This window comes from Lissotriton helveticus, chromosome 7 (assembly GCF_964261635.1).
Source record: "Lissotriton helveticus chromosome 7, aLisHel1.1, whole genome shotgun sequence".
Taxonomy (NCBI): Eukaryota; Metazoa; Chordata; class Amphibia; order Caudata; family Salamandridae; genus Lissotriton; species Lissotriton helveticus.
Window position 1 is genome coordinate 1293968773 of NC_136068.1, and position 12593 is coordinate 1293981365.

At 40.5% G+C, this 12593-nt stretch overlaps 1 protein-coding gene across 4 annotated transcripts in view; it reads left to right on the forward strand.

The window, feature by feature from the left end:
- Window positions 1–12593, forward strand: part of UNK (unk zinc finger) — a 938451-nt gene that overhangs the window by 501721 nt on the left and 424137 nt on the right. For all 4 annotated transcript variants that reach the window (XM_078654545.1, XM_078654546.1, XM_078654547.1 and 1 more), the window contains exon 9: window positions 297–500. In XM_078654545.1, coding sequence (XP_078510671.1) covers window positions 297–500 — 204 coding nt within the window. The remainder of the gene's footprint in view (window positions 1–296; window positions 501–12593) is intronic.

The window sequence follows — 12593 nt, forward strand, 5'->3', positions numbered from 1 at the left end:
TTAGCTTCATAGAAGGACCCCAGTACATACATTACATTGTCAACACCTACAAAAGATTTCAGAGTAGCACTTTTCCGACCAGCTAATGGCAAAAATGCACCGCCTGTGAAAAATCTATTTGAAGCCTCAAAATCAGTTTTAACATTACCGAAGGCAGTGGTGAGAGGTGAAAAAAATTGTTAATGTAACATTCTGGTTTGTCTCAGATTTAATCCTTGTATACTTGGTAGGATGGGCCTGACTTGCCTTCAGGGTTCCTCTTAACACCTTACAGTAGCTGTTCTGTCTCCTTTCAGATGCTGTGCAGGACCAGCAGCTTTGGCAGTCCCTCAAATGTTTGTGGGTCACCACCTAGCCTACGAGGAAATCCACACAGCTGGGAGAGCGTCTGCCTCCCCACAGAAACATCTGGTGCGTCCTCTGGCAACTACAAGAAAGCTCCAGGTTTTGAGAGAGAAGACCAAGTGGCAGCAGATTACCTAAAGAGTTTGAAAAGCCAGGTTAGCAGACTTCTGTTTTTGGAAAACAATTCATATAAAACATTGGACTGCTATAAAATCCTGTATTTTCAAGAACAACAGGTACGACTATCCACATACCCAGAGCTAACTGTTAATTTTGTTGCAGCTAGACTCTCCGTCATGCTATACCACACACTGTTTGTTCAGAACACGTTCGCGAGAACAGCAACCATACAATCACAGCCTAGATAAGCAACATGGGGCTCATTAACAAGAATTCTGTCATTCGTAATTCGACCAATTCAGGCGTTGCATCCAAGCCACAAAAATCCCATTTGTTTTCTCCTAGCTATTTCACCAGCTAAAAACTGAAATCAAGTGAAATGGCTAGGTGATAACAGATACAAAAAAAAACACTAGACTTGGTGTGAATGCCCCAATTCTTGCATGTCATTCTGTATTTCTTATGGGGCTAACTTATTATGGCTTGGTATTCCTGCATCACAAAGGCACTAACAGACAGAGTTTCTGATGGATATTTCTAAGCCCAGATTCCTCACCTTTTGAATATTCCTTGTAAAACGCATCTTAAATTTGGCCCCCTGGTAACAGTAAAATTGAAATATTTCTTTAGGATATGAGATTCTCCATGGCAATTGGTGCAGATTAAATTCCCTTCTCCATAATAAGAAGCAAGGCCAAGCTCTGGGATATTTTCTTAACTCTAGTATTTAGCTATTGCTATCAACAATGTAGGTTTCACGCCTCCTGGACAGGACGTGTCACAGTGCCACTTAATAACCAGCATTGGCATAGCCAGTAGGTCTCGCTTTTGGGACCTTATAAGTATTTGGTTATGCAGCACAATATCCTTGGGTCAACAACATTAACTGTTGCTTGATTAAACACTTATAAGGTCCCAAAGGCGAGACTTATTGGCTATGCCAATGCTTGTTGCTTAGATATTTAAGCCAGGTAAAAAAAATTCAGAAGGTACAAGAATGGGCAGATGTAAAAGCCTTAATGATGATAGTTTATATGCAGAAGATACAGTCCGAAATGGAGACGGCTATTACTTTACACCAACTTCCTAAGGCGTCTTTTCATCTCATGCCAGATGCATTTTTATAGTTTTTTTATTGTTATTACACTATTGCAATTAAAAGGTAACTTTAAATTGTTAGCTTTTTCTAGTATAGCTTCTTATAGCAGTTTAGAAATGTTGAAATATTGAAATGTCTCATAGCACTAAAGAGCCTTGCTAGCTGTAAAAGTGCTCTTCACAAACACTTATGTGCTCTTATACCTGCTTTGTTTTATAGTTTCTTTTCTTAAACCTTCACTTCCTAACCCTTCACAACACAGTATTGCCTTTGGCAGCAAGGCAATTTATAAATGCTTTGGTCTGAGCTGATTTATCCTGTAGAAATAATTACACTGCATTCAGGCCCGCTGCTCTTGTATTTTTTACTAAATGTTTGTATTTTATTACAATGCTTTTTATTGAAATGATCTTTGAATAATGGCGCATAGGTGAAGCATGAGAAGGAAACAACAGGAGATCCTGCGTGCATAATGATCCGACAGATGTGCCCCAGGTCTAATCCCCATAAGCCTGGGAATCCCTCTGATAGGGGATGTTCTAAGAGACCAGCTGGGAAGAGCCTGCTGCTCTTTTATCGCGCCTTCTCTTCAAAGGCTTCCAGTGCCTCCTTCTGTTTCTTAAATTTGCTAAGAACATTACATCTGAATGCACGCTAGAGCAGCACCCACCATAGCAAGTCTGAAAGGAAGGCAGAAAGAAGCCACAGAAAAAGAGGCACCTGTGCAAATAGAAACACAAAGGCCATAATGCTGCACCTTTAAAACTGGGAGCAATGAACATAAGCTGCAGGCTGCATAGTACATTGGGACCTTCAGGCCGAAATGGTTTTCAAAAGGAACAAGCATTGGCTGCAATTTCGCAAGACGCACGGCTGCGAGACGCGCTCTGTGGAGGGGAGGGGCGAGCGAGGCAGAGCGAGGCGCACGCGCGGTAGAGCAAGAGGAAAGCCATATGGCGCCCGCGCACATGCACGCAAGCTGTAGGCCGGCACTGGCAGCATTTTTTGAAGCCCTTACTAAAAGTCTTGCCAGACCAGTGCATGCGCTTGGTCAGGCGAGACCTAAAAAGGATCAAAGAAATCAACTGAATATAGGCAAAAAGCGCTGTTAGTTTCGGTTGGTTAGATTTTTGAAAAAGTATCTTGAAACAGCACCACACTTGGGTAGAAGAGGGGGATCTAATTTCTACTGAGCAAGCTGGGTGTATGTATAATTCTAGTACTCTTGGTAGAGTTGCTATGCTTCAATTGATCACTGAAAAATATACATTGATTCAAGGGCAACCGGTCTATGCAGCATTTATAGATTTCTCCATTGACTTTGTCGGGTGGATCGGCCAACACTATGGGAAAAATGACTCCGTCTGGGGATATTTTCCAAAATTGTGACAACTAATGGATTAAAGAAGGGATATCTTCGGGCGGCCATTCGTTTCTTGTTGTATGTATTGGATTTGCCTCAAGAGATTAATGGTATTAAAGAAGATCCACCAAGAATAGGGAGGTGTCCCTTCCTGTGCTTATTATGTGCCAATGATATCATCATTTTTAGTTTACCCTCAAAGGGCATTAATTGTCTATCCCTGCTTCACCAGTTTGCGATTTCTCATATCTTAAAAATAAATGTCTCCAAGAATAACATTTTATTTTTTTAGAAATTGAGGTTTGGAAAGCCCTACAAAGAATATTGGTATATCGGAAAGGAAAACTGGAAGTTGTGAAATCCTATGTTTATTTAGGAAAGATTTTCTCTAGCAACTAGCTTGTAAATGACCACATATCTCAGTTCTAGTAGAGAGACCTCTCTGGTCAGTGGGTTACAAGCTTTTAATAATGCTGGTGGCCGTAGACTTTTTTTTTTACACTTGCTATCTGTATATAAAGCATAAGTCCCTCCAACCTTGCTGTATGCAGTGGAAATTATATATATATATATATATCAGGAAAAAGGCATTTTTCGATCAAGTGGAGGGTCAAGGTTTAAGAAAAATCTGTAACTTAAATACCCATGTGGCAGTTGAAGCAATAAGATTAGAGTGTGGGGTAGTTAGATCGGGTGCCGAATCTGGCAGCCATGATAGTTGGGTATATTGGTTGTTATTTAGTGATGAAAATTCATTAAGACTCTATGCATTTGGAAATCCTTAAAGTTAAGAATGAAATGTCGATACTCCATACATTTTTTAACAGTGCTTTACATGCATTTAAATTTAAAGCAGAAAACTCTTATCTCGTGGTCAGCTATTCAGCTATAAAGTTTTTAAAGCAAGAATCTGACAGTTTTTTTTTTATGGATTCTGAATTGTGTATTAATAAGAATATATTTGGTGTATTAACCTCATGTTCAGTTAAGAATTCTCAAATATTTGCCCACTATTGATCATGGAGTTCAGTGATTCTTGATGTTAGTGCGACAAAATATTTTGCTCTTACATTGCATGACAGTGGCATGGTAAACACCATAGGGAAAGGAGAGTGTATGTGACCTTTGTCATTATGGCGTTCAGGATATGGATTAGGTACTATTTAAAAAGCTTTGCATTTAAAGTGCCGTATTTTTCAGAGACGCTTAGTTTAATAAAATAATGTACGCTCTGTAATGGAACCCGTGCTTTGATAACCTCACCAGCAAATAACATGTTTCTGTATTGTATGTATAGATTTAAAACATTTAAAAAATGTTTTTATATTAGAATGTCTTAAACTCCATAGATTGGCAACCTCCTGCACAAAACAGATGTTGACCACAGACCCGGTGTGTTTGAATTTGGGGCACAGCTTAAGATTGTGTTATGAATGCAGCCTCATGCATTCAAAGGTGATATTGGACTGTGTGTCACCGGATACTGGAAGAAGTAGCTTGCTGCTCGAATATCACACTCCAAGCTGAGGGTGCAGTCCTGCTCCCAAGACCGCTCCACCAAAAACTCATTGTCTTGGTCAAAGCCCAAGTGGAAATATAAGAACATAAACCGCAGTGGGCACAACCGTCTTGCCGCTCTATTAAATGAGAAGCCTCAAGGGCGTAAAGGTACCATTTAATCTTGTGTTCGATCTACTATTTATGAACTGATGAGTTTATCCCGATGTACCCAAGTTATCCAGTATTGGGGTATCTTTCATACATTCACATACTTAGAATCATCCCCACCGACGAGGTGGAAGTCTCGCGGTATAATAAAATATATCCATAATAGTCATAAAAAACATTATACAATAGGGTACTATGGACAGCAAAGTCACTACATTAGCCTATCTTAATCCTTTTGTAAAAAGTACCAAATTTGGAACACATCCAATCAGGCTGCAGCACCCTCTTAGAACACTCCACAGAGAGGCAAACCCTCAGATTTTCTACTGCACGTCATGTAACAGGGAGTCTCCCTGAGCTCTGCTCAGTTTCCTTCACCTTTGGTTGAACCTTGTGAGTAGCTAGGTCTGGTTCTTCTAAGAAAATCTTATTGTTGCCTTGATCTTCATGTGGGAAGAATAGACTACATTTTGATGATCCCCACAAGGAATGTATTTACTGTCTTTATCCAGCACCCAAGGTTAAAGACTGCAGGATTTGTAGAACCTTCCCTGCCAAGACTTTGAAAGACAAAGAAGGAAGATTGCTGGTTTGGCTGGAGAAGTTTAAGGCTACAAGTGATGTTGTTTCAGGAGATGATGGCATTGTTAGTCTTTGGGTGTCCACCCCTCTAACCAAGAAGAGGGATAGATCTTTTGATCCCCCTGAGCAACAGAGTAAGACCTTGAAGAAGCTGCACTCTGAGACTGGTCAGTCTTCCTCTAGATAAGAGAAGATTTCATTCACTTCAGAGGAGAAATCTGGTGAAAAAGGAAAGTTTTCTGTGCAAATTGCCTCAAAACAGCACAAAACTAATTCTGAGTCTATCAGGACCCCATTGACGTAGAAAAAAGCACAGTCGACGACGAAATCTCCTCAGACGGTGAGTGCTTCCTCTTCGTCGACGAAGAACATCCCGTTGTCAACGACAGCATCGTCGATGATGATATCATTGCCTGCTTCGCCGCCAATACCAACGACGACGACTACTCATTTCTCGTCGACGCCAACCTAGTCGCCGTCGGGTCACCGTCGACGACTGCAGCGGCTTCGACGACAACATCGTCGACTATAGTTTTTCGTTGATGATGACAACGTCGACTAGCTTTTGTTATGGCTATCTCAGCTGGGACTGACTCACCGTCTATGTACATCTCGTCGACGCTGAAGCGTAAAAGACCTTCATCTTGACAGATTACACCAGTTTTTACGTCAAAATTGTCGTTGTCGTTGCAATCTTCACAAAACTATTATCAGGAGGTTTCGCACATTTCACCCTTGCCTCCTAGTCACTATCCGGGGGAGTCAGATGATGATGGACTTTTTAGTCCAGCTCGTAACCCTTCTCAACTCCCGGATCAAACATCAGGATGAAGATGATGAAGAAGAATACTATGAGCCTTGTGAGTCTCTGCGAGGTCCTCAAGAGACTTCATTTCAGCAGGCCTTCATTTAAGGCCTATGGCCTTAATGCAAGACCTCACGGCTATGTTATTAATACACATTTTCCACCAGCAGCGTCTGTTCCAACACAACTTCCTACGCCTCCTGTTTTACAGATTGCAGATCCTTCCGCTCCTATCAATGAACCTCAGGAGGTTTTACCTGTGCAACATTTAGGCCAGGATGATGATGAAGATACTGTTGCAGGGGATGGAGAATTACCAAATTCACCCACGACTGTGGATGAATACTTGATTCCTACGCAATTTTCACCAGTTCCTCAGGCAGTAGATTTGCCTCCTGAAGATATTGGAGGTTTTGATGCGATTATGGAGAGGGCAGCAACCTGATTTCATCTTCCGGTATCTGTGAAGCAAACATAGTGTTTTCTTTATGATTTTAAAGACCAGAGTAGGAAGTCCGTCCTTTCTGTCTGCATAATTGATCATATATGGGAAGAAGGAACAAAAATAATGAAGAATCTATTTTCAGTGCCTGCGATTCCCCCTAGAATTGATAAGACATACAAAGCACCAGATAATCTTCCTGCTTGCCTGTCCGGATATCCTAGACCAGATTCCGTTATATCACAGGCTGCTCAACGTAAGTCTTGGAATCCATCCATTCCTGTTACAGCACTGCCGGATAAGGATGGGGGCACCTTGATAACATTGGTAAGAGTTTCATCACCATGGCGGGTGCTTCAGTTCGCGCTACAAACTCACTGGCGATTCTAGGGAGATATGACCGCCAACTATGGTCGGATATTGCCCCATATCTCGACTACTTACCTGATGACAAGAAGCAGGAGGCAAGAAAAATTCTCCTTGAAGGAGAAAGAGTGCATCCAAAATAATTGATATTTCTATGGACCTAGCGTCCTTTGGCTTTCGTCAACTGGCTGGAGCAGCAGTCCTCAGACGACAGGGTTGGTTGACATCTACCACCTTCCACCCTGAAGTCCAAACAAAGATTTTAGACATGCCATTCGACTGTGATATGATGTTTTAAAAACATATAGATCAGGCTCTGCAAAACATCAAAAAAGATACTGACACTGCCAGAGCCCTCGGCACCTTACAATATAGAAAGACTCCTTTTGGGAGTCTAGAGGCAGAGGATTGTATTCCTTTCGTGGCAGCAGCAGCAGCAGCAGTCCTACAGAAACCCTCCAGCTGCCGTTTATAGACAGCAGAATAGAAGACGACAACCTCAAGGCAGGGATTCTGCTAGAAAACAGTGACGACTTAACACCTGCAGCAGCTCTGCCACACCTTATTTACAGGAGTCCAAATGTATCCCAACATCTCAACAATTGGAAAAGGTTAACCACAGACAAGTGGGTTTTGGATAGTCTCACATTTGGGCACACCCTGCAATTTGTCAGCATCCCTCCTCCTCACTCACCTTTAAAGAAACATTCTCCACATCTTGCTCTTCTCAGGAAAGAAGCAAAAACCATGCTCTCGAAACGAGCGATAGAAAGAGTCCCCCGCTCTCAGGTGGGGAAAGGGTTTTAATCCCGTTTTATTCTAATAAAGAAAAAGTCAGGGGAATGGAGGCCTATCCTGGATTTAAGAAAGCTGAACAAATATCTTCAAAAGAAATCCTTTGCATAGTCACGCTTCAAGAAATCCTTCAGCTTCTGGACCATGCAGATTTAATGACAATATTGGATCTCCAGAATGCATACTTCCACATCCCCACCATTCACCACAAACATTGGAAATTCCTTCGTTTTCACTGTGGCAAGTGCTCATTTTCAATTCAAAGTCCTCCCCTTCGGTCTACATTCAACACTGAGAGTCTTTATGAAATTCCTGGCCCCGGTGGCGTGGGGGGAACGCCTTCATAATGAGATGGACAGGGATCTTTGCTTATGCTTTCACCCCCTTTCCGTTGCTCCCAAAACTTTTGCGCAAACTCAAAATGGAACCATGCTGCATGATTCTCATTGCACTGCTGTGGTCGCGTCAGCATTGGTTCACAGAGCTTCTCCTCCTGTCCAAACGCAGACCTTACCGCCTCCCTGCAATTCCGACCCTGTTATCAATGAGCAATGGCCAGATTCTTCATCCTCGTCCAGTCCAATTGCATCTTCATGCATGGTTTCTGGATTCACAGAATTCAAGGAGATAGATTTACCTCAGGATTGTAGAGAGATTCTTGCTAGGGCAAGGGCTCCGTCTACTTTAAAAACGTACGCTTTGAAATGGAAACAATTCTGTTCTTGGTGCAGTGAAAAAGATATACATCCTTTAAGATGTTCTCCAGATAAAGTTCTGCTTTATTTTCTATTGTTATCTAAGTCTGGTCTAATGTTTACGTTAGTTAAGTTACATTTAGCGGCCATCTCGACCTACAGACGTTCTGCAGGAGCTGCATCCCTTTGCTCTAATCGCTTGATCAAACAATTTCTAAAGGGGCTTTTCAGAACTTTTCCACCCATCAGAGCTCCTCCACCAGAATGGAGGCTTAATCTGGTCTTACAACAGCTCATGAAGCATGCATTTGAGCCTGTTCACAAGGCTGACCTCAAGTACCTCTCCTGGAAAACAGCATTTTTAGTGGCGCTCACCTCTGCTCGGAGAGTCAGTGAAATCCAGGCTTTCACTATCAAACAACCTTATTTGAAATTCACCAATGATTATGTCCTCGGAACTAATCCAACATTTATTCAGAAGGTTGCCTCTGCATTCCATCTTAATACGCCTGTTACACTGTGTTCTTTCTTTCCAAATCCATCTTCCTCTGCTGAGAAGTCTTTGCATACCTTGGATGTTAAAAGGTGTCTGTAATTCTATATTTCACGTACTGTGTCCATCAGAAAGTCGGATCAATTATTTATTTCCTATGGTGGTCAAAAGCCAGGGACAGCTGTGACGAAATCCACTATTGCAAGGTGGATTGCATCTACTATCCAATTCTGCCATTCTAAAGCTGGACATCCTTTATCTATGAAACCCAAGGCTCATTCCACAAGGGCAGTGTCCTCACCTACTGCTCTTTTTGCCGGAGTACCTTTGGAGAAGATTTGCTGTGCTACAACTTGAATAAATTTGCACACTTTTACACGGCATTACTCTCTCGATCTGGCGACCAAAGCTGAATCAGCAGTGGGTCAAGCAGTGTTGCGAAACCTTTTTAAATAAGGTAAGCCTCTGTAGGGAGGTGATTATATAATTACATGTCTCTATATCTATCTATATATATATATATATACATCAACCAACGAATCTCCAAAACCACCTCCAGCTCAGCAGAACTAGCGAAGAAGGAGAACAGACCACTAAGATACGGCAAGATGTTCCTTATTTTATTGCCAAGTATCACAAATGACGCGTTTCGGGCGCGAAAACCCTTGATCACACAACGGTCACAGCAAACTTTTTCATTTTTAAATGCTTTAAAGTGCACGCCCGCCAACATCATGTTACTTAGTCATGTGACCCTAAAAAGTGAGAAAATGCTTTGTGAACTCCATACATACAAGTATATATCTATGTGTATTTCCCAAGTTGCTGAATACATCCAAAAACAGATATAAATATAGCAGCACTATTGAAAATATATACAATCACTGTTTAAATACAGATAATCATTATAATACCAAAGGAACAACTTAAACTGAAATACAATATATGCAATAGTATAGACTCCACAATTACTACCTAAAACATGATCAGATAGTATATACCTGTTTACATACATATTGTCTTCTATTGCAAATCATTTTATATTGCATAAAAAAGCCTCAAATGTGGTGTTTATTCCTGTATAAATACAGAAAATCTCATCACACACATATATCCCTTGATAACCTATGTTGTTAAAATGTATTCAATACCTCTGGAGTTCATGTGCAAAAAATAGCAAAAAAGTTTTATAAAGTTACTGTGCAAAACAACTGTGCAAAACTCTGTGCAAATAGCTCATAGAATGTGCAAACCGCATGATAAATAACAACCATCAATATCATCAACAATAATTAACCAAAATCTTGGATAAAAATTGTTAAAAAATATAAATAGCATTTTCAAACATTATCATAGCGGTAAAATGTAAGTATAAAAAAGAAGGGAAAATGTGTATAAATATTTACAACATATCTGCTGTCCAATCTGTATGAAAATTGTTGCCAATAAAAACTCATCATAATAATTCATATCCCTTCACAGTATGTTAAATGCTATGATATTAGGGAACCTATATGTCATGCAAAGAAATTCAAACTTGATCCCAAAGCCAGCAAAACGATTTCTCATAAAAAGACTTCTCATAAAAACCAACTCATTCAGTAGATACTAGGGAACCTCAATATCTACAGGAAATGATGCAATTCCTCCGTATTATTTAACCCATTTGGCTACTTGCTGTCAAATTCTAATATCATCTTAGTTTCATATTGACGCAACTGGTGCTCACGATTTCCACCCCTACGTGATTTGGGGATAGCTCCTACCACAAAATACGTTAGGCACGCCACATCGTTATTATGCCATCTCTTAAAATGGCGTGCCACTGGGTGAGCTGGGTCCGAATGCAGAATTGCTCGAAGATGCTGCAAAATCCTGACGTGCACCTGTAGATTGGTACTGCCAACGTATCTCAATCCACAGGTGCACGTCAGGACATACACAGCATACTCCGTTCTGCAATCATAACTGCCCGAAATTGCCACATCTTGAGTACCGAATGGGGTCCGAAAATGAGTAGTGTTAATCCCAAACTTGCATGCTCTGCAGCTGGAACATTTTCCGAACCCTTGTGCAGGTTTGAGCCACATAGTGTTAGAGATTGTTTCAGGACTAATTTTATCTAGAACTGTCCCCATATTTTTAGCTCTTCTAAAAGTTATAGTAGGGCCATCAGACAGTCTGGAGCCAAGTACATTGTCAGTTCGAAGAATCAGCCAGTTTTTCTTAACAATGGCCCGGATCTTTTTTTCTTCATCACTGAAAGATGTTATTAGTCTTGGACAACTAGTTTTAACAATCTCTCTCCCAGTGGCATCTTCAGATTCTAACATTTCGACCCCAGACTCTCTATTATCTAAAAGGCTTTCTTTAGATCTTGTTTCTACCTTTTTGATTGCTTTTTGTAATAGCACATCAGAATAACCACGTGCTCTTAATCTACACATCATCTCACTGAGGCAACAGTTAAAATCCAACTCAGTACTACATATTCGTTTTAATCTTAAAACCTCTCCATAAGGAATATTGGAAATTATGGAGAGTAGCATTTCCAGCCGTGGATTTCCTGAATAAGGTAGTCTCTATTCCTTCATTATGGATGTAAACTTTCACATCCAAAAATTCCACAGAAGTCTTGTCAATATGGGAAGTGAATTTTAAATTGAGAGAATTCTGATTGATTTCATTCACAAAGACATGGGCTTCCGATTCTTCTCCTTGCCATAAGATGAAAATGTCATCAATGTATCGGAGATAGCAAATTATTTTTTCTTGACACCAAGTCTTGTGCTGTATTTGTAGGACCTGTTCCTCCCACCAGCCAACGTGTAAACATGCGTAGCTGGGGAGAAACAGGAACCCATTGCCACTCCTCCCAATTGTTTGTATAACTCCTTCCCAAACAGGAAAAAGTTATTGTGTAAACACCACTCAATAAGTTTGATGAGAGCCTTGTTGTGTTCATAAAATTCACATGGTCTGCTAGTCAAAGAAATATTCTACAGCTGCCATTCCTTGTAAGTGATTAATACTAGTATAAAGCGACTCAACGTCTAACGTTATCAACAGCATGTCATCACTCCAATATAAATCTTTGATTTTGGCCAAGAAATCACTTGTATTTTTTACATCACTCGGTAATTCCTTAACCAAATCTTGAAGAAAAAAGTCAATATACCGACTCACTTGTTCCCCGGCACAGAAATAATCGGCCTACCGGCTACTGGCATAGTTTTCTTGTGAATTTTTGGTATTAAATATAACACAGGGAGGACTAGGAATTCATTGTTCATAAATTTGAACTCTTCGCTGGAAATCAGCCCCTCTCTGCGCCATGATGACAGTTGTTTGAACAGAGCCTCTTTAGCTTTAGAATATACCTTGTAAGTTGTTTTCTCCTAGCAGTCTTTTTATCACACAATTATCTATTGGCCTCCTTGATATAATCCTTCTTGGGCCAAATCACCAAATTTCCTCCTTTATCAGAGTTTTTTATTACGATTTCATTGTTGTCGCTGAGTTTCTTGATTAGGTTTGCATATTCCATCTTTTTATAGTGAATTTTCTTGCATTTTTTACCCTTCGTTTGTTGGTATAATTGTTTAATGTCGTTGATAACACAATCATGAAAGGTATCTACCGCGTCTTTTGGCATTAAAGGCATAAAACTTGATTTCTCTTTGTATAGGCTTAAACCCGCTCCCTTTTGTGTCACGTTAATTTTACTCAAGCGTACCTGCGTGGCTAAATCCGAATCTGGTCCAGATGGTTGGGACAATGTCGCTGCATTGAGATCATGCAGAGTTAGGAGGTTTGATAT